General features: G+C 43.8%; 1 protein-coding gene across 3 annotated transcripts in view; it reads left to right on the top strand.

The window, feature by feature from the left end:
• LOC144686682 (coiled-coil domain-containing protein 148-like) overlaps nt 1–21899 on the top strand; it is a 110266-nt gene that overhangs the window by 83762 nt on the left and 4605 nt on the right. For all 3 annotated transcript variants that reach the window (XM_078552207.1, XM_078552206.1, XM_078552208.1), the window contains 5 exons: nt 8415–8555; nt 10278–10396; nt 11147–11264; nt 13044–13184; nt 16499–16656. In XM_078552207.1, coding sequence (XP_078408333.1) covers nt 8415–8555; nt 10278–10396; nt 11147–11264; nt 13044–13184; nt 16499–16645 — 666 coding nt within the window. In that variant the 3' untranslated portion in view covers nt 16646–16656. The remainder of the gene's footprint in view (nt 1–8414; nt 8556–10277; nt 10397–11146; nt 11265–13043; nt 13185–16498; nt 16657–21899) is intronic.

Here is a 21899-nt window from a genome sequence, read left to right as displayed (position 1 = left end):
TTGAAGATTATTCTTCAAACAAATAAAATGAATAAACAACAGAAATTTTACTTTAGGATTGCAATTAAGAATTTAGCATCATGTGAAGAAAATTTCATTTCAAGCAAGCATTATTTAAACCAATAAGTTCAGTGTCTGAAAGAAAAACCTGTTTAGATGCTAACCAAATTAATGCCAAATTCATGTTTTCAATCAATGTTTGATTTTTTCAAACTACGTTTGAAATGCAGTAAAGGATTAAGATCGTAGGTATATGATTTTAGGATTTTACAAAGCGATATAGTTCATTTTTTTAAGTACATGCAATTAGGACTAACACTTGAGTTTGGAGTCTCAGGGCAAGATTTGCTTCTGGGGGTAAGTAGACAGAGTCTGTCTACATTTTGTATTTTTGAAGAGAAAGGTTGCTAATTGGCTGATAGGGCAAGAATTATTGTTCTTGCAGGCGCAGGATTTAGGTGGGACTGCTGATGTGCACCCTCAATTTAAAGCCATCACGGCAGTCATTACTGTGGCAGGCATTCAGAAGAAGAAATACAAGAACTCAAGAGATAAGAAGGAAGGCAGAGACCTGGAACCTGAGTTAGGGTTGCCCCTTGCTTCTTAAATGCAGACCTTGAGACCATCCTGCATGCTTGAGGGGTGGAGGAAGGTTCTCCTTCCGGACGTTGGAAAGAGAGGGTCACCCAGCTCCACAAAGCGGGCATGGTTGGAGGTGGCCAAATTAGTCAGAAGCAGAAATGTAGTCCAGAGGAACTGAGTGCAATGCTGCAAAAGGTTCAATGACCTCTTCACCCTGACAAAGTGAGTGCAACATGACACCCTGATGATAGACCTCTCAGTGTGCAACACCCAGCAGACACACCAGCTGAGAAGCCTGAGGGTGCATGCTACTCCTAAATATTGGAGTAATGTATGCCCAGGGTACTTACTGATCCTTCAGCAGGTCTAGAACCATAGCACTGTGAGGACTTGCAAGCATGCAGCTTTTTATGTATATGAGCAGCCCTCGCAGGAGAAAAGGGCATATAATGCCTGAGAGAGGGAAGAGGAGTGCTCAGCATCTTCACTACATTGAAGGAGGGAGCCCAGGAAATCATCAGGGGGCTCCGCAGGTACAAGTTGGGGAAGGTGAGATGGGCACACCTGTAGAAGAGGGTGAAAAGATATCACAGTCTGTAGATAAATGGGTTGAATGCAGTTATCCCCTTCCGACAACATGTCAAAGACTCAGCTTCATTGGGAAGCCTCAGCACTGCAGAGGTTTCTGCTGTCAAAGGCTAGTTCTCAGGATCTCCTTATTCTATTGCTCACAGGTTCTGTCATGGAGGATGAACACCTGATTCCTATCATGGCACTGGGGTCATTGGAAGAAACCAAGACAGTGGAACCAGCACTGTCATAATCCTACAAGTGCATCCTCCACCAGTGCGGATACACTCACATTCCTGGGTCCTTGCATGTGGTTAGAAAGGGTGGCACTGGGTGAAGAGCACAGCACTGTTGAGTGAGAGGAGGCAACAGAGACAGAGGCAGCTGTGGGAAGTCCCCCTTGGAAGTTAGCCAGCAGATATGGCCATGCTCAACTGGGCACAGATGCAGGGCCTCGGGAGTCACAATAAAGAAAGTTCTACCTATAATGGCAGCAGCAGATGTGCTCCCATATGTTGAAGTTCCCTGAGGCAGTGCAGGGTCATAGGCTAAGAATGGAGGAGTCTGATCAGTTCATTTGTGCTACTATATCTCAGAGCTTTGAACGCATCAGCTCCTCCATTGAGAGAGTGGCCAACCTCATGAATATCCATATGTGACAGCACTCTGAGAGGATGCAGGAGCATGCACAGAATCCATGCAATACTCTGTATCATGCACTGGCATATGTCACTGGTGGCACAAAGTTGCATGAAGTGGATACCAGTTCCTGCTTCCATCCAGCCATCAGGAGCACCATCTAAGGGCTGAATGAGGATGAAGAAGCCTCCCCTCACAAGGCACTATCATCGTTGGACCTTCTGACTCTATGTGACAGGGACCTGTGACGGAGGTCATCCATGGTTCTGAGAGTTGCTGAAGGATCAGTAAGTACCCTGGGCATACTTTACTCCAATATTTAGGAGTAGCATGCGCCCTCAGGCTTCTCAGCTGGTGTGTCTGCTGGACGTTGCATACTGAGAGGTCAATCATCAGGGTGTCATGTTGCACTCATTGACACCAGTGCAGCAGCCTCTGGAGTTACCCCCACTGGCACCTCCATGACGAGGATGACTGTCATGTGCATCTCAGCTACAAACAGACACAAATAAGCAGGCTGCTTCCACCTCATCCATGGTCACAAGGGCACATCATTTGAAGTAGCTGAGAGCGAAGACCACTGTGTTGGGTAGAGCACGTGTAAATATGTACTTTGTTACTTTCAGAACACACTGTAAATATTGACACATGACTCCAGGCATGTGAGCTTCCATTTTTTAATGGCGAAACAGGAAAAGAGGCAACGATATGGTGAACGGAAGCAAAGGTTTTTGAATAGGGGCAGTGAGAATACTGGACAGATGTGTATCATTCATTGGTGGTGAGAATGGATCTCATCAAGACTGCATCTTCAATGGAAGTATTCTCACAGGCAAATCAAAGTGAGTTCCTGGCTTAGAAGGACTCAGCTGAAATATGCCTGGATCAGATGTTACATGATGTTAGTGGCATTCCGACAAGACCCTTGAGTCCTGTGCAGGCCCTGGCCATTTCCTTACACAGTGTGGGCACCTCTCTGTTCTCCATTTTCCTCCTGTTCCTCTTCCACCTCCTGCTCCTCCTTTTCTCCCAATGAGCTGTGTCATTCCAGGGCCTCACCCTCTTAAAGGCCCATGCCTCTATGGAGGACCATGTTATATGGAGCGCGCTGTAGACCACCATGATGCACGAAACCCTGCAGGAATGTACTTCAGGGAGTCACCTGACCAGTCCAGACACTGAACCTGCATCTTCAGAAGCTTGAATGGTTCAAGAATGGTTCAGAAGCCCAATGGTGGTCCCTGTGATCAGATGACTTCAGTTTTAGGGCCTCTGTGGCTCTTTCTTGGGGTTGCTTACAAGGGTGGATAGCCATCTCTTTGAGGAATATTCTTTGTTCTCTAGAACCCATCCACAAAGTTTGGGTGGTGGAATGAATAGCTATGACACTCAATTGGTGCAGGATGAAGGCATCATGACAGCTGCCAGGATAGTGAGCGTACACGTGCAGGAAGCTTTTGCAGATTAGGAGAACGTTGAGCGAGCAGAAGCCTTTCAAGTTGATGAAGCTCACTGGCTGTTTACTCGGCACCTTGATGGCCGCATGACTACAATCGATGATACTGCCCTTTGTGCCTGCCAGACCCCATTGTCTGAAATTTTATGTGCTGCCCAGCTCTCACAAATAGGTATGCTACTGCTTGCGAGACACCATTAAGGTCCACTGCTGATCTTTGGAAGAGCGAGAGATGAAGTAGTTTAAGGCCACAGTAACTTTGATGACTACCAGCAGAACATGGTGAGCAATGAAGTGAGATGTGAGGTCTTCCCACTCTGAGGGCACAAATCTCAGTGACCATCAGCCTAGATAGGTGCAGAGTCTTCTGCGGTACTGGTTTTCCAACACATCCAGGTGGCTCCTTCTTTAGCAGTACGCCCCATGCTGCGGGTATGGCCTCCGTTCCATTCCTGCCCCTCATCCCTCTCCTCATTCCTCCTTGTGTCCGGGGCTTTCCACCTACTGCTGAGGATGTTGATCTTCTTCACCATTTGACTCAATATCTGTGAATCCTAGTTCCATATCCAGCTGTTGACATGCTTGTGCTCAGTTGCACTCACAATAATTTCGGGAATCCTAGCCTCTTCTCTTAATGACCCTATGATGTCAGGATGGTCACGACCCTCTGCACTATCCAAGCATGTACAGATCACTCTCCCTACAGCCCCTGCTCACTGATGGCATGTGTGTGCCAATGGCTGAGTGTCCCCCTCAGCTGTGCTCCCTTTTATGGACCCACCTAATTTCATGGTCTGTTTATGTTGCTACCTTCATGCACCTGACTTTCCCAACAATTGGTGGTACTATTGTATCTCTCAGTTATGTTTTGCAGGCCTGCCATTTTGATTTTTTAGCCTGATTTTGCCTACTCTCCTTTACCTGATTTTTGAGATTAACCTTCTCCCCAACCCAATACTCGAGACAGCCAATTCTACCGTCTCAAACCACTTGCCATGGTACTGCAGCACTACCACTTTGAGGGAGTTTATAATGAAAGTATATAAGTAAGGATCAAATGTATAAGTTTGAAATGCAGCCTGCATTTTGTTTGCACTCATTTTCACCTTTTCCACCTTAGCATATCTGAAGAGTACACTTGCTCTAAACTTCCTGTGTGCAACACCATAGTGGTAAAATATTAATTTAAGTATATTATTATATAATATTATATAAATATTAATATTTATTAATATTAAAATATTAATTTAACACTGGTAAAATATTAATTCTTATGTCTGCACTTGTGATAATATTTTCATCATAATACTCTACATTGGCATTTATCATAGAAACTACCGGGATAAATTTGTCATGCTGCAATTGCACTCTACTGCCAGTAGTAACATTGTAGTGCCTCAGTTTTACATCTGTCACGACTCATTGGGGATAGTACGTTGTAATATAAGCCCCACTGCTCTCCGAGCTGCGACAAATGTGAAAAAGTTTGATCAAACCACCAGATTGCCCCGATTCTACCTAATTGTTTATTTTAGGTTAACAGAATACAAGCACCAGGTTTGTAAACTTAAAAGTAAATAACTATTTATTGAATAAACTGTCGTTAACCAGTAGCAAAAGAAAGAAATATGAACTGTTAATTTCTAACGCTATAACTTAAACGCTATCTCCTTCTTAAGTCCCTATACACACAGCTACAAGACACATAAGACGTACAAAAACAGGGATTTTAAGGGTGGGATAAAACAGATCAATAGCACAAATTCCGGAGTACAGGATTCGATGGGTTGATTCTGATTGATGTCTTCCAAATTCCTTTCAGTTCTTGTTGATGTCATGAGGTGGTCTTCACAGCGCTTTCAGCATTTAGTTCACTGGTTGAGCACTTGCCTTTCAATGTCTCTAACGGTGATTTTCCCTTTTGCCTCTTGAGAGCGGTTTTCAGAGAAAGAGCAGGTTATAGAGATATGAGAAGAAAAAGCCAACTAGCTATTATTGCAGAATTACTGGAACCTTCCACACACAGGAGAAAGAGGTGTTAGGTCTTGTTCCTTTCAGCTTGGAGCTATTCTGCTGCATTGCTTCTCACACAAAACCTGGTCACCTGGTCAGGAGCCAATTAAAATGCTGTTGTCAGGCAGCTCCCTTGGTCCAGGACTCCTTTCCAGCACCATCCTATCTTTCATGGCATACTCTGTTCCAAGACTGCAACATTGTATATATTTCTCATTCTGTTCCAGTAGACATGTTTTTCAACCTGCAGCCATTGTAACCTTAATCCACAGCCCAACAGAAAATAAAAATATATTTTCTCTACAACAGTCCTACAGAAATAAAAAGATATGTTCCTTACACATCTTTCAGTTCCTTTAATCTGTCCTTCAGACATATTTCAGCCTACTCTACTTCTATAGTTCCCAAAGCACCTTAACTTTTGTCAAAGTATTATTATTATTACATAAAAATAAATATAAAATCAGAGTGTAGGATTTTAAAATGGGGATTGAATTATGTTGGTACATCCTAGCCTAATTAATCCCATTCTCTCAACCATAGCAGCAACCCCCATCTCACCTGAAGGCTGCTTAATATTCAATCCCTTTCTGCAACCTCATGCAAGATCAACTAGTCTTATATAAGGCCTTGTTTATAGTTTATGTGGTAAATATATAGCATTTCTGTCATATTTTGGTATAGAAACTGCCCATTTAAATCAATTTTTAAAAAATTCATTCACGGGATGTGGGCTTCGCTGGCTGGGCCAGCATTTATTGCCCATCCCTAGTTGCCCTTGTGGTGGTGAGCTGCCTTCTTGAACCGCTGCAGTCCATGTAGTGTAGGTACACCCACAGTACTGTTAGGAAGGGAGTTCCAGGATTTTGACCCATCTCCAGTGAAGGAACGGCGATATATTTCCAAGTCATTATGGTGAGTGACTTGGAGGGGAACCTCCAGGTGGTGGTGTTCCCATCTATCTGCTGCCCTTGTCCCTCTAGGTGGTAGTGGTTGTGGATTTGGAAGGTGCTGTCTAAGGAGCCTTGGTGAATTCCTGCAGTGCACCTTGTAGATGGTACACAGTGCTGCTACTGTGCATTGGTGGTGGAGGTAGTGAATGTTTGTGAATGTGGTGCCAATCAAGTGGACTGCTTTGTCCTGGATGGTGTCCAGCTTCTTCAGTGTTGTGGGAGCTGCACTCATCCAGACAAGTGGGGAGTATTCCATCACACTCCTGACTTGTGCCTTGTAGATGGTGGACAGGCTTTAGGGAGTCAGAAGGTGAGTTACTCATCGCATGATTCCTAGCCTCGGACCTGCTCTTGTAGCCACAGTATTTACATGGTTAGTCCAGTTCAGTTTCTGATCAATGGTAACCCCCAGGATGTTGATAGTGGGAGATTCAGTGATGGTAATGCCATTGAACATGAAGGGGCAATGGTTGGATTCTCTCTTGTTGGAGATGGTCATTGCCTGACACTTGTGTGGCGCGAATGTTACTTGCCACTTATCAGCCCAAGCCTGGATATTGTCCAGGTCTTGCTGCATTTGGACATGGACTGCTTCAGTATCTGAGGAGTCGTGAATGGTGCTGAACATTGTGCAATCCCCGCTTCTGACCTTATGATGGAAGGAAGGTAATTGATGAAGCAGCTGAAGATGGTTGGGCCTAGGACACTACCCTGAGGAACTCCTGCAGTGATGTCCTGGAGCTGAGATGTCTGACCTCCAACAACCACAACCATCTTCCTTTGTGCTAGGTATGACTCCAACCAGTGGAGAGTTTTACCCCAATTCCCATTGACTCCAGTATTGCTAGGACTCCTTGATGTCACACTTGGTTAAATGCTGCCTTGCTGTCAAGGGCAGCCACTCTTACTCACTCTCATCTCTAATTGGCTGGCAGCTCTCTAAAGTGGGACTTCCTCCTGAGATAGCAGCGGAAGTCTTGCCTTAAAGCAATTAACGTTGCTCCTAAACTTTAAATTGTTGTGGGGCTGCTGTTGGCATCATGGGTGGGCTCTCCCCAACTTTCTAGCCAGGGGAGGCATGGACTGCAGATCCCCATAAAATCCAGCCCAAGAATGCAGAATTTTAGCAATGAGAAAAGATTGGATAAGCTTTGCCAGTGGCTCTTAAAGCCATCTCTGCCGTTAACCTCTTTGCCATTGATACATTTTAGTCTGCTACAGGTAACATCAATCACACCTCCCAGCCTGGAGTGCACAACTGTGGGAAGCAGGTCAGCCAGTGCTTTGTTCATCAGGGCTGGGCAATACATCACCTTCCCCATTTTAGTTGTTTTATGTGGAGGTGAGTGGAGATTAAATTGAGATGTATAAAATTATGTGGGGCCTAGAGACAGTGAATGGGAAGGGCCTATTTACCTCAGCAGCGAGCTCATTAACCAGTGGACATAGGTTTAAGGTAATTGGCAGAAGGATTAGAAGGGAGTTGAGGAGAAATTCTTTCACGCATAGGGTGTTGGGGGTCTGAAACTTACTGCCTGAAAAGTTGGTGGAGGCAAAAAACTTTCGTCACATTGAAAAAATGCTTGGATATGCACTTGAAGTACTATAACCTACAAGGCTACGAACCATGAGCTGAAAACTGGGATTAGGCAGGATAACTATTTTTCAGCCAACATAGACATGATGGGCTGAACGGCCTCCTCCTGTGTTGCAATTTTTCTGTATTTCTGTACAGATAACTGATATTCTCATGAGAAATTAGAAAAATTATTTGCTGCTCTTAGGAACAAATGATGTTATACCCTCATCCCAGCCCAGTGAGATCAGGCAAGGGCACAGACCAAGGATTGAAACCCAGGAAACACTTGGCCTGTAGTATTCAGTACCACACTGCAAAGAGAATTTACCCACTGAGTTACCAGGAGATCTATAAACGTGCTTTGTTTTTGGAAACCACAAAACCTACAATATGATTTTGAAACATGGTGAATTGCAGTTTTTAAACTGGAGATTTACCTGTGATGTGATGATTTTAGGTTTACTGGGTTCTGGATTTAACAAAATGAAAAAAAAGTTTTTAATTATTGAGATTCATAGATTTGTTTAACTGTTCAATATTGTTCCATAACATGCATATTGTGCTGTCCAATGATGTTGGATTTACTTTATAATGTAAGTAACAGAGTTGTACTTTTCAATAGGTTCAACAAATGCGTGCACATCAAGAGGAAATGGCTCGACTGGAAGCAGCTATTGCTGCACAGAAGAGAGAAAGAGAAATAGAGCAAGAGAGAAAGGAAAGAGAAAAGGAAATGTACCGTAGAGCCATGGATAAAGAAAAAGTAAGGAGATCTGTAAAATACAAAAAGCTGACTTATGCAGTCCACCCATTCTTCCTCTTCTTTAATTAATGGCAGTAAAATTATTTTTAAAAAGGCTGATTTAAATATGATTCTTCACATAGCTCTTGGTGTAGCATCTCCAAAATGACTCTCACTATTACACGACTTATTAGCCATTGGAGACTAACATCGAACACAATTATGCTGCAAGAATTGAAATAGCTGAAGCATGACTTTCAATTAATACCGTTATAGTAGTTTGTTGAGCATAATGACATCACATTATCTGCTACCCTGGGTTGTTAAATTTAAAACAATGGAACTAGTAATGTACCTTTATTGAAGCTTTCTTTTACAGGCATATCAATTGCAACAGCACGATTGATTGATTTCGATGACTTAAAATTGCTATTGTACATTGGACAAGGTTTTGCTATAGCATGACATTTGGTGGCATCAGTTGTTAGTTGGACTTGTTCTTGTATGTTTAGGTTCTTACATTTTTTGGATAGGAAGTTGCTGAAAGTCTGAGCTGATAATATCACAGTGAAACACACATTTGGAACTTATGTGAATGGAGCAAACAATTGTGCATGTTCTTAACCAATCAGATTGAAGGACTGTAAAATCAACAGTGCAAGGATTGTGAAGGAAGTATAAATTTGAGTGAATGAATTCAATGTAAAATCAAAAACAGAGAAATAAAGGAAAAGAAAGATTGGATTAAGAGAGAGGGAGAGAGAGCAAAAAGTGACAGAAAGAAAAAATTAAAAAGGTAAAACAATTGAAACCTGAAGAATGAGTCTCTGCACTTGTAATAATTAATAGAACCCTTGCCTATTGAATTTTCACTCCCACCTTCCAGGCACCCTATTCAAATAACAGTTTTATAATCGTGAGCCTTGACACCTGTGGCTGGATTTTCAAAAGCCCGTGAAGGTGAGTTTAGGTGCAGGCACACATTGAAAACGCATCCTCAGATCACATCACCGAATCCCAATGCCCCTGGAATGCAATGTGATTTTCAAAAAGAGTGTGGGGAGTGAGGGGAGGTGGGTGAGTGACAGCCCACCTCTTCTAATTAACAGAATGTTGAGTTCATTCTGGAGCTCATTAACAACCTTTTGAGCAGTAGTTTGCTATTTTCAATTGTACAGCAGGGATCCATGGATGCTTATGGATGCAATGGTGAACATTTGTGAGAAATGGAAATTTAAACTCAACTGCACAACCAATGGCAGAGTTGCCATTGGTGGTAATAAGAGGCTCACATATGTGAACAGTGATTGGTTGGATGCTGTAGAAGCATGTGAGGCTGCTGGCATCTCTTGGGCATCAGTGGTGGGTAGAGGAGGCGCTGGTGAACAACAAGTGGCAGGTGAGGGAGGTCACATTGGAACAGGATACTCTGACATTGGACACAGTAGTGAGGAGGAGTTTCAGCAGATGCATCCTCCTGGTCAGGAGGAGGCCGGAGGAGTACAGCAAGGGGGTGCATGGGAAGAAGACACTACCCGAGACATCGATTGTATTGTCCAAGAGCCAGCTACCCGCAAATGATAAAGCATTAGGTCTTGGTCATTTGTGCTCTCTCCAACAATAACCTGCACCTCCATGACTGTCTCCTACTTGCAGTCATTAAGGTCACTGTGAGACTGAATTTTTATGCATGAAAGTTATTTTACTTCACTAAACCTAAAAGATTCACCTGTTTCTCTTTAGGTAAAGCAATACTATGCTGAGAAACAACATAAGAGGGAAGAGTTAGAACAAAGGCATGAGCAGCGACTTGGAGAATTGAAAAATGAAATGGCAGAGCAAGCTGAAAGGGACCGAGAACGGTAAGGATGAATTGCCAGCTCTTGAGTTAAATGCTCCCTTCTCTCAACTATTGCCTTTGTTTTTCAAGACTATTGAATTTACCTCTGTTGTGAACAATAACATCCCAAAATTCAAATATATTTGTAGCACTGCAGAACTGCACATACACCATGTTTCTCAAAGTGAATGTGATTGGCTTTTTCTCTCTTCAGTGATGGATGCAGTGAAAGATTGTATTTTTCTCACCAATTTTCAGTGCAATATGTTTCTCAGTGTGGATGTGATTGGCTTTTCAAGTGGGGAAGAAGATTATTGGTCTGGACAAAGACCTATAAGTGTACATTGCATTGAGCATGCATTTCAGGATGCGGTGAGAGCAGTGATTCAAGGAGCACTGAATATCTTGAAGAAATCTGTAATCATGTGCGAATCTGAAACAAGATGATTGATTTTTTGAGAATCCTTACTCCAATGTAACCAAAGCCTTTAAATTAGATAATAGAAAAACTCTTTGGGAACTTCTTTGCTTCAAAACTACTTCTACATCAAACACTATCATCCACACAGAAGGATTATGAAGAAAAGGTAGTTGATTACTGACAAGGGAACCATACCAAATACAAACCTGTATTTCCTGGGCAGGAGGTTAACAACTGTTTGAATGGTTGACATCTATTTCACTGACTGGCACCATAACTGACTCATCTTCATTGGATGTATTAGCAGGAGATTGTATAAGTGCTGACTATGTATTGTGTTGTTAATAATAGGGTGAAACACAGACAGGAGTTGTTGCAGAAACGTCGTCAAGAAAAGAAAGCATTCATTTTGCAGCAAGTGCAAGAGGAAGAAGAACGACAAAAGCATCTTGATGCTTACTGGCAAAAGGTACTGATTTATGTTTTTACTTGAAATTCTTGACCTCACCATGAAGTCTAGTGCTTTCTTATTTTTGTTTCATTAATTTTATTTATAAAAATGCATGATGGTGATACATGTGCACTAACTAGTCAGCCAACTAAGATGCTGAATTTGAGTTGTGTATCAGAACAACAAACTAATGCCTCATACAGACATTAAGATGCCGAGTTTGATTTTTTTTTGCAAGATTTTTGTAGCCATCGGTTCATTCAAGAAGTCTATAAGAGTGGGGTTTTAAACTAATTAATATGCAATACCTTATCAAATGTCTTCTGGAAATCTAAATACGCTACATCTACCAGTTCCCCTTTATCAACTCTGCTTGTTATATCCTCAAAGAGCTCTAACAAATTTGTCAAACATGATTTTCCTTTCACAAAACCATGTTGACTCTGTTTGATTGCGTTTAAGATTTTCTAAATGTCCTTCTATTTCTTCCTTAATAATGGACTCTAGCATTTTCCCAACAACAGATGTTAGGCTGACGGGCCTATAGTTTCCTGCTTTTTGTCTCCCTCCCTTCTTGAACAGGGGCATCACATAACCAGTTTTCCAATCCACTGGAACCCTCCTGGAATCCAGTGAGTTCTGGAATATTTTTACCAATGCCTCCACTATCTCTACAGCCACTTCTTTTAAAATCTTTAAAACCCTATGATGCAGGCCATCAGGTCCTGACGACTTGTCTACCTTTAGTCCCATTAGTTTGTCAAATACTTTGTCCCTTGTGATAGAGACGGTTACAAGATCTTTCCTCCCATTAGCTCCTTGCTTATCTGATATCTTTGGGATGTTTATAGTGTCTTCCACCGTGAAGACCGATGTAAAATATTGGTTTAAATTATCTGCCATTTCCCTGTTCCCCATTATCAATCCTCCAGTCGCATCCTCCAAGGGCCCCACTCTCACCTTAGCCACTCTCTTTTTATATACCCGTAAAAGCTCTTGCTGTTTGTTTTTATATTTCTTGCCAATTTACTTTCATAATCAATTTTCTCCCTCTTTATAAGCTTTTTAGTCATCCGCTGCTGGTTCCTAAAAAATTCCCAATCCTCTCGCCGCTTTGTACGCCTTAGTTTTTGATTGGATACTCTCTTTGACCACCTTTGTTAACCACGGGTGGTTCATCCTTCTCATCGAGTCCTTCTTTTTGACCAGGATAAACTTCAGCTGAGCTTTATGAAATATCTGCTTAACTGTCTGCCACTGCTCATCCACTGACCTTCCCTTTAGTCTGTTTTCCCAGCCTGCTTTAGACAACTCTTTCTTCATACCTCTGTAATTGCCCTTATTTATGTTGAGGACACTGGTTTGAGACCCGAGTTGCTCGCCCTCAAACTCAATTTGAAATTCTACCATGTTGTGATCGCTACCCCCCCTAAAGGATCCTTAACTATGAGATCCCTTATTAATCCTACCTCATTACACACTACTAGATCTAAAATAGCCTGTTCCTGGGTAGGTTCTGCAACGCGATAAATAGGTGATGTGTAATCTATTTTTTCAGCCCTTCTATTTTGGATAGATTTGTTCTGCAGTGTTTAACATTATTTTATAAAATACTTCAAGGATTTAAATAATATTTAATAATCTAAATAAAATATAATATTTAAGAGATAAAAATATATTTACCAAGACAATATCCACTTATGATTTTAATAGATTTCTGTAAATGTTGTATTTATATATTACATATATATATATGTAATCATCGAATTGAAACCCACGTATTAATTGTTTTCACAGTTTGCTGTCACTGCTCAGTTTGATCCTGTCAGGATGATGGGTGACACAGAGGCATCAAAAGCTCGAATTGGAATTGGGGCACAAGAAGAATTTTTCCTCCAAAAGCCACTATTTTATTTGTCTACATACACTGATAAACAGGTATAGTACAATAGCATTTCTTTGATATAAAATGCTGCTTGTCAAAGCTTTATGTGCACTAGATTAACTCCAGGGGCTACTATTTCAGATACAGGGGCTGGACTTGTTCTCAAAATCTTTGTAATGTTTCCTTTCAGTATTTTTGTGCCAGCTTTTGCTCTTTAGGTTAACAACAATAACTTGCAGTTATATAGAACATAAAGACCTGGGCCAGAGTTTTACGCTAGCCCGCGCCCACAGCCCCCCCCCCCCACGCCCACCCCCACCCCAGTGGGTTATGTAGCAAGGGAGGGAGGGGGAAATTGCATGGACGGAATTCCCTCTGGGATCCTGCCTGCCTCAACCTGGTCGTGATTTTACCCTGGGGCGGACAGGGACTTGGACGGGAAGCCAAGCCTTGCCCCAATTAAGGCCCTTGTTGGACACTTGGGCCTTTTCCCGCCTAGCCTCAACTTCTAGGCTGGTGGGCGGATGACAGATCAGAGGGGCAAAACCGAAAACAAACAGAGTTTGATCTTGGGTGGGAAGGTTGGGGAGGCGCCTCCATCAGAAGCCTCCTTCTTCCTGGGGGCACCCTTCCCTTAGGACCCAATGACCTCCGGACCTCCCCCAGATTGACCGGCAGCTCTCCAAGGTAGGTCTTCCTTCTGGTGATGGGCGGAAGTCCAGCCTTATGCAAATCAACGTTTGTCAGAGTGTGAAATGGTATTGGGCCTGCTGGGGTTAGCGGGGATATGTTCCCTTCCAACCTTTTGGCTTCCGCCATCCTGGAAATTCAGGCCATAGATATTTAATATAGAATTATGCCCCAAGGTACTTGACAGAGTCTTAATTTTAAAAAAAGGTGCTAAGGCAAAGAAGGAAAGATGACCAAAACTTGTTCAAAAAGTTGGATTTTAAGGACGTTCTTACAGGAGGACAAGGAGCTGGAGAAGTGGAAGACTTTAAATAGGGAATTTCAGAGAGTGCATATTAGGGAACTGTATTCCAGATCCTAACTGCATGCTGCATAAAAAAGTTTCTCCTCATGTCACCTTTGCTTCTTTTGCCAGTTACCTTAAACCTGTGCCCTCTTGTTCTTGATCCTTCCACCAATGGGAACAGTGTTTCCCTATCTACTTTGTCCAGACCCTTCATGATTTTGAATACCTCTATCAATATTCTCTCAACCTTCTCTTCTCAAAGGAGAACATTCCCAACATCTTCAATCTATCTAATAACTAATGTTCCTCATCCCTGGAACCATTCTTGTGAATCCTTTCTGCACTCTTTCTAATTCCTTCATATCCTTTCTAAGGTGTTGCACCCAGAATTGTACACAATACTCAAGTTGAGCCCAAACCAGTCTTCTATACAAGTTTAACATAACCTCCTTGCTTTTGTACTTGATGCCCCTATTAATAAAGCCAAGGATGCCTAGACACAACAGTAAATGATGGGTGAAAATGAAGAGGGAATGCACAAGAGTTCAAAGTCAGGGGAATGGAGTGTTCAAAGGTGAGGGAAGCTGATACAGGGTTGGTACACTGGAGGTGATCATGACTATTTTCTTAAGAGACTTTAAACATGATGAGAATTTTAAATTTGATGAGTTGGAGGCTGGGGAGCCAGTGTAGTTCAGTGAGGACAATGCTAATGGATACGCAGGAGTTGATGTGGAATAGGATATTGTCAACAGAGTTTTGGATGAGCAGATGTTTGTGGAGGATGGGAAGTCGGCCAGAAGTGATAAGACATGCTTGAGGGTCCAGCAGCAGTTGGGCTGCCATAGGGCGGAGGCGGGTGATGTCACGGAGATCAAACCAGGAAATCTTTGTGATGCAGAGGATATGGGGTTAGAAGCCCAGTTCAGGGGAGAAGAGGACTAACAGTCTGGTTCACCCTGTGATAGTGACTGGAGGGTGAAATGGAATCGGCTGCAAGGATATAGAGTTTGTGGTGAACTCAAAGACAATGACCTGGATGTTTGCTGAGTTGAGATGACTCCGGAGCTCTTTAAAAATAGCGGGTCGGTCCCAATTCCAGGATTCCCAACCCCATTCCTAGGGTTTCTGATTTTCATGAGTGCCTTTTAAGGGTATGGGCTGGTTTGGGTCAAAAGCCCACATCCTGCACTTGCGACCTGGCTGGCTCCATTGCAGGGTTAGGCATGTCCTAGTCCTCTGCAATTTTCATGGAGTTGGGCCAGCTTTTCAAAGAGTCGTGGTTCACAGCACCTCAGAGGTGTTGTGAATCAGAGTCTGCATGAGGGAACCTTTTGAAAGGTAAGTTCAAAATGTCCTCCACATACTCCCTTGCTAAGGTATACCTCTCAAATAACCCCTGTGGTCCCTCATGCCCCCATACCAAGTTATGCCCTGAAAGCAGTGCCTATGGCCCCTCATGCCCCTATGCCAAGTTATGGTACTTTCATACCCATTCACCCACTATAAACTGTGAAGCAATGGACCCTTTAGTGACAGTAGTATGTATAAAAAAATCTTTTTTTTAAAAATCATTCATTCATAAAAATAGCTTTTACTACAGCCCAGTAAAATGCCAATCATCCAGATCCTTTAAAGTTTCAATGGCAGAAATGGTAAGCATTTGAAACCTCCTTATCTTCTGTAAATAAATATTGTGAAATTGACGGAAGAGATCAGATTGCCCGAGCTGTCAATCAAGCAATGTTTTCTCTGGGGCTCAGGTGTTTCAACAGGCTAATGAATTTCTGGGCACTCAGCCAAGCCTCATTATGTACTCTTGGCTGAGAGCCCAGACATCCATCAGAGTACTACAACACCTGAGCTGGACAAAGCTTTTTTTAATGAAAGATGGTTATAATGCAGCAACAAACAACTTCAGTCTTGTGCATCAAATGTGCATCCTAGAAGTGAAATTTTTCTTATTTGGGTGGGAGGGGTAGGAGTTGAGAAATTCATTTCGTCGCATAATTATCATGTGACACTTATAAAAATATTCTTGTAAGTTAACAACTTCCTACATTATGTAGACTTCCATATTATCATTGCATTTAATTACCTTGGATTAACCCTTCCCTCTTTCTGCTGGAGTTCAGTCCTATGACTCATCATGCACCCTCTGATACCTGCCTAAACAGCCATTCTTTATTTTTAAGCACCCAGATGTGCTTGTACCAGCACAAGCACCTGATAACTTCATGCAAGTGAGCTGCCCTCCCACTGATGCCACAGATACTGCCAGGATCTCATCCCATGGATTTCTGACTCAAATAAAGTTTTGTCAGTAAACTTCTAACTTTCATATTTAACTTTGAACATAAAAAAACTGTACAAACGTTTATTTCTGAGCAGGTAGTAGCTGACCCTCGTGTTCGAATTGAACAAGCACTACGAGAAGCAGGACTCCACAATACTTTTTATGCAAGAGAAGTTTTATCAAAGATTCCTCCAGCAAGACCTCCAAGGAGAGACATGGAATCCACTCTTTTTAAGGACTAAATTTACTCAAGGTTTGCAATATTTTAACACAGTCATTTTATCATGCAAAGTAGCACCTAGTTTATTTATTCCAGCTATATGTCACAGTTTTCTGGTTTTTATGTAGAATGTATTGGGCAGCTCATTTAAGGATTTTTTCTAATGACTTGAGATATGAACAATGGAATAGGATAGAGAAAATTGTAGCAGAAAACAAATTTAAACCAAGGCAATGTGGTATGTGGCTGTACAGAGCTGATTAATTACTCAAGCTAGCCAGCCACACTGAATTATTTGAAAGAGCAACAAAGAAATTAATTAAAATGCAGCTTATGTGTATTTTCAAAAGGAATTTGATAAGACTTCACTTAAGATACTTATGGCAAAGCATGTAGAATTAAGGGAAATGTGGCCACATGGATAGGGTAGGTGTTAAGAGGAGTTCTTTGGAATGGAAAGGCATGTGTGTTATTCCACTGGATAAGTGCTGCTCTTATTAATGATAAAATAAAGCTAAGAACAGGCTGGTCTTGTTCACTACATAAATAATCTGGATTTAGAAACTGAGGGAATAATATCAAAATTTACTGATGACATCAAATGGAAGGGCATGGCAAACCTTGACAAAGATTACGAAAACCACAGGGGAACATAGACAGGTGAACAACATGGCTAATGAAAGTCAATGGTAGAAAAGTGCGGAAACAGAGGGAACTTGCAGCTTTATATGGAGATTATTAAAAATGGCAGTACCAATAGATAAGGCTAAAAATAAAAATAAAAGGACTGTAGAAATCAGGACAGTAGTTCTGGGGAATGGGAATGCAAGTAGGAATCTGAGAATTGTGGACAGATTGTGGCAGAATGGGGCAATTTTGGGTTGGGGTGCATGGTTAAAGCCTTCCTTTACAGCAGCTCCAAGGCCCACGGAGCAGCCCCCAGAGGCAATGGCCATTTCCGTGGTTCGGACAACAGTGCTGGAGAGTTCAACCCTCCGTTCGTTTTGAGCCAGCTTACCTGGTACCTGCGCATTAAATAAAAACCCTACCCAGTTTTCGAGCGTGCATCGACATGGAGACACCTTTTTTTCTCTATTGGTGCTGCTGCCATGGTGCCAGCCCTCTGATTGGGCCAGCAGCCCTGAGAGGCAGACCACTGTCCATAATTGGATGGCAGCGGCTGTAGTATTCTGCCCAAGGTCCCATTGTCCTTCCACGTGGGCTCAGGATCCACTTATGGTGCTAGCAACAGGACAACCTAGAACGACCTCACCAGAGTTAATGTTTCAGGTCAGTGACATTGAAAAGAAAAGAAGCTGAGCAGGCCAATTTTTGGGGAATTAAGTACATTCTTGAGTGTTAGCTCTCTGTTGTAAATTCAATTCATCCGATGATTTTTAATACTCAGCAGGTCTGGCAAGATCTGTGGAGAGAGAAACCAAAGTAACATTTCACGTCATGACCTATTTGATGAAAGGTCACGACCTGAAATGCTGGGTGGAATCTTGTAGAGACGACTGGGGTTTTGGCTGCCAGCTAGACAGTTGGCGAGACCCCTACGTCACCTCCTCTCAGGAAGGCCTGCTACATCTTGTGCCATTCAGGTAGACCAGCGGTGGGGCCTTCCCCCTGGATCAAAGGCCCCCAAGGGTTGAAGTCCCACCCACTGAGAGCTGGTGGGTAGTCAGAGGCTGGCAGCTTTTCTGTACTTAGTAGTGCCACTGGGGAGGTGGTGGCTGCTGTTCGTGCTACATCCACCCAAGGCCTCGGACTGAGGAGGGACCCAGGCACAGGTGAGTGATGGCAGGAAGGGATTAAGGGGTCATGGGGGAAGAGGTTGCGTGGGGGGGGGGGCGTGTTCAGCAGCAAGGGCTAGGGGTGGCTCTCAGTGGGCCCCCCCTTCCCGATGCCAGGTTCCTCACTCAGGCAGAGTGCCTTTGAATGAGGGATACTCCTGAGAGTACATACGCAAACATGTCAGGGTTTACTTGTCAGGCTCACCGCATGGCAAGGCCACCACCTGCCACTGGGTCAATACCAGCAGCAACAGGAAGAGCCCTTAAGTGGGCATTAGTTGCCCACAAGGGACTCAACTGGCAGCAGGGGTCTTCCCAACATGGACTTAATCAGGTTGGAGGTGGGAAGGCGGTAGCGCTCTCCTATCTGATTAAATGCACCCCTGCCACCAAACTCACCATAGGGGAGGCCCAAGATTCCACCTGTTAACCCTGTTTCTCTCTCCACAGATGCTACCAGATTTGCTGAGGATTTCCAATGTTTTCTGGTTTTATTTCAGACTTCCAGCATCTGCAGTATTTTGCTTTTGGATTAATTATCTTTTTTGACTTGGGCAGAATTTTACGCCTCCTGCGCGGGTGCGTGCCCGACCCGATTGGGTGTAAAATAGCGCGAGAAGACATTGGGTGAGTGTCCCGATGTCATCCCGCATGCGAGCAATCTTCAGGTTAGTAGGTGCGCGCGGGTGTCAAACCTGCGCCCACCATCCATTAAAAGGTCACTTAAGGTAATTAAAAACCCAATTGATTCTTATTTTTCGTTGCCCATGTGATTTAGCGCTCATCGCACAGGCAAAAACGGGCAGGCGGGCAGCCCACATTTTGCAAAACCTCATCCAAAGGTGGGAAAAACGGGTCATCAGCATTACCAGTGAGAGTAGTGAGGAGTTCAGGAGATAGTTTGCTGCTGGTTGCTTATTTGAACTTGACAGCTTCATCTCAGTTCTGAGCTTCAGTCTTAACATTTTGAGGCTTAATTTTAGGACTCATTGGTGTCTCCAAGGCTGCCGGAGGATTTTGACCATGTGGTCCCTTCCAGCTATCAGACAGCCTTCTGTAACCCTGGTAATGGGGATTGTGGTCTCTGGTGGGGGCATCTCCTCTGAGGAGGAATAGAGGGACAAGAGAGAGAGGAGGCCAGGTGTCCCAATGCAGCTTTCAGGGGAGTGATCTGTGGGAGGAAAGCACAGGCACAAGGAGCGGAGGGCCAGCAGTTAGTCCAAGGCAGAAGGGGCCGCAGAAAACACCACTATCCTGCTGCCAGGATTTACAGGCAGTAATGCAGCTACCTCAACATATCTGAGGTGCAATGCCGAAGGAGGCTCCACCTCTCAAGGGAAACAGTGACTTCCATTCGTCATATTATTGGGCCTGAGATCACCTCCAACTGTGGGTGGAAACCCCATGCCAGTGGCTCTGAAGGTCACAGTGGCTCTCAACTTCTATGCCTCTGGCTCTTTCCAGGGTTCAGTGGGGGGTCTTTGTGGAGTCTCCCAATCAGCTGTCCACAGTTGCGTCAAGCTGGTGACAGACGCTCTGTTCAGGTGGGTAATGACATTTATGTATTTCCGTATGGATGAGGCCAGCCAGGCTGAGCGAGCCAGAGGGTTTTCAGTGATTGCTGGGTTCTTCCACATCCAGGGTGCAATCAACTGCACACACATGGCCATCAAGGTGCCAGCAGGCCATTCGGGGCAACAGAAGGGATTCCACTCGATGAACATCCAGATTGTGTGTGACCACAGGATGCAGATTCTGCAAGTCTGTGCAAGGTACCCTGGCAGCTCCCATGATGCTTATATCCTCAGACACTCCCAGATGCCGAGGCTCTTCAATGCTCCAACCCGACTGGATGGATGGCTGCTAGGTGACAAGGCTTATCTGTTGAAAAAGTAGCTTATGACCGCTCTCTGCCACCCAAGAACAGACGCAGAGCAGCGTTATAATAGGAGTCATGCCTCCGCAAGGGCAGTGATAAAGAGGACCATAGGTCTTCTGAAGATGCATTTCTGATGGCTGGACTGTTCAGGGGGAGCACTACAATACTCCCCAGAGCTGGTGTCGCTGATTATGGTTGCATGCTGTGCGCTCCATAATATGGCACTGGCAAGGGTGGACCCACTGGAGTAAGAGGATTTTGAGGCAGCTCCACAGGCAACAGAGGATGAATCCAGTAGTGAGTTGGAAGAGGAGCACGGTGAGGAGAATGCTGAGGGTGTGGAGGCAGACCTGTGTACCCTTCAGGGAGGCAGGGACAACAGGGATGCCTTTGCTCAGATAAAAGCAAAATACTGTAGATTATAGAAACCTGAAACAAAAACAAAAATTGCTGGAAACACTCAGCAGATCTGACAGCATCAGTGGAGAGAAAGACAGAGTTAATGTTTCGAGTCCGTATGACTCTTCAGAACTAAAGAGAAGTAGAAATGTGGTGAAATATATACTGTCTAAAGGGGATGTGACAGGTGAAGCTGGAAATAAGGCCAGTGGATAGGTGGAGGCAAAGGATAGAAAGAAAAGATGTCATAAACAAAAGGTCGAAGGGGTGTTGATTGTGGTGATACCAGCTAAAAGAGGTGCTAATGGTGACATTCAGAGTAGAAAGCAGGATGAGCAAGTGACAGATGGCCCTAGTGGAGGTGGGGTGGCGGAAGGGGACGGTGTGGGAGAAAAGATCAAAATAGGCTAAAAGGTAGGGATAAAACAATGAATGGAAATAAATTCAAAAAATAATAATAGAAATATGTGGAAAAAATATATATATAAAAATTTTAAAATATTTGAAAAAAGGGGTGATGATGGGGGAGAGAGTTCATGATCTGAAGTTGTTGAACTTAGTGTTAAGTCCGGAAGGCTGTAAAGTGCCTAACCAGAAGATGAGGTGCTGTTCCTCCAGTTTGCGTTGAGCTTCACTGGAACATTGCAGGAGGCCAAGGATGGACATGTGGGCATGAGAGCAGGGTGGTGTATTGAAATGGCAAGAGACAGGAATGTTCGGGTCATGCTTGTGGACAGACTGAAGGTGATCCACAAAGCGGCCACACAGTCTGCGTTTGGTCTCTCAATGTAGAGGAGACCGCATTGGGAGCAGCGAATGCAGTAGACCAAATTGAGGGAAGTGCAAGTGAAATGCTGCTTCACTTGAAAGGAATGTTTGGGCCCTTGGACGGTGAGAAGGGGGGAAGGGGCAGGTGTTGCATCTTCTGTGATTGCATGGGAAGGGGCTGTGGGAGGGGGTTGAGGCGTGGAGGGTGATGGAAAAGTGGACCAGGGTGTCATGACCAAACACATCTTCCCTTCACCCCCCCTATCGGCATTCTGTAGGGACCGTTCCCTCAGGGACACCTTGGTCCACTCCTCCATCACACTTCCCGACCATTGGGAAGACGCATTTCACGCTGGGCGGGCCTTAATTGGCCAGACAGCGTGAAATCGCAGCTGGGGGCCAATTGCGGACAGCGACCGGTTATGGGCCAAGGA

The sequence above is a fragment of the Cetorhinus maximus genome, chromosome 11 (assembly GCF_964194155.1).
Source record: "Cetorhinus maximus chromosome 11, sCetMax3.hap1.1, whole genome shotgun sequence".
Classification (NCBI taxonomy): domain Eukaryota; kingdom Metazoa; phylum Chordata; class Chondrichthyes; order Lamniformes; family Cetorhinidae; genus Cetorhinus; species Cetorhinus maximus.
This window is presented reverse-complemented; position numbering and strand designations above follow the sequence as displayed.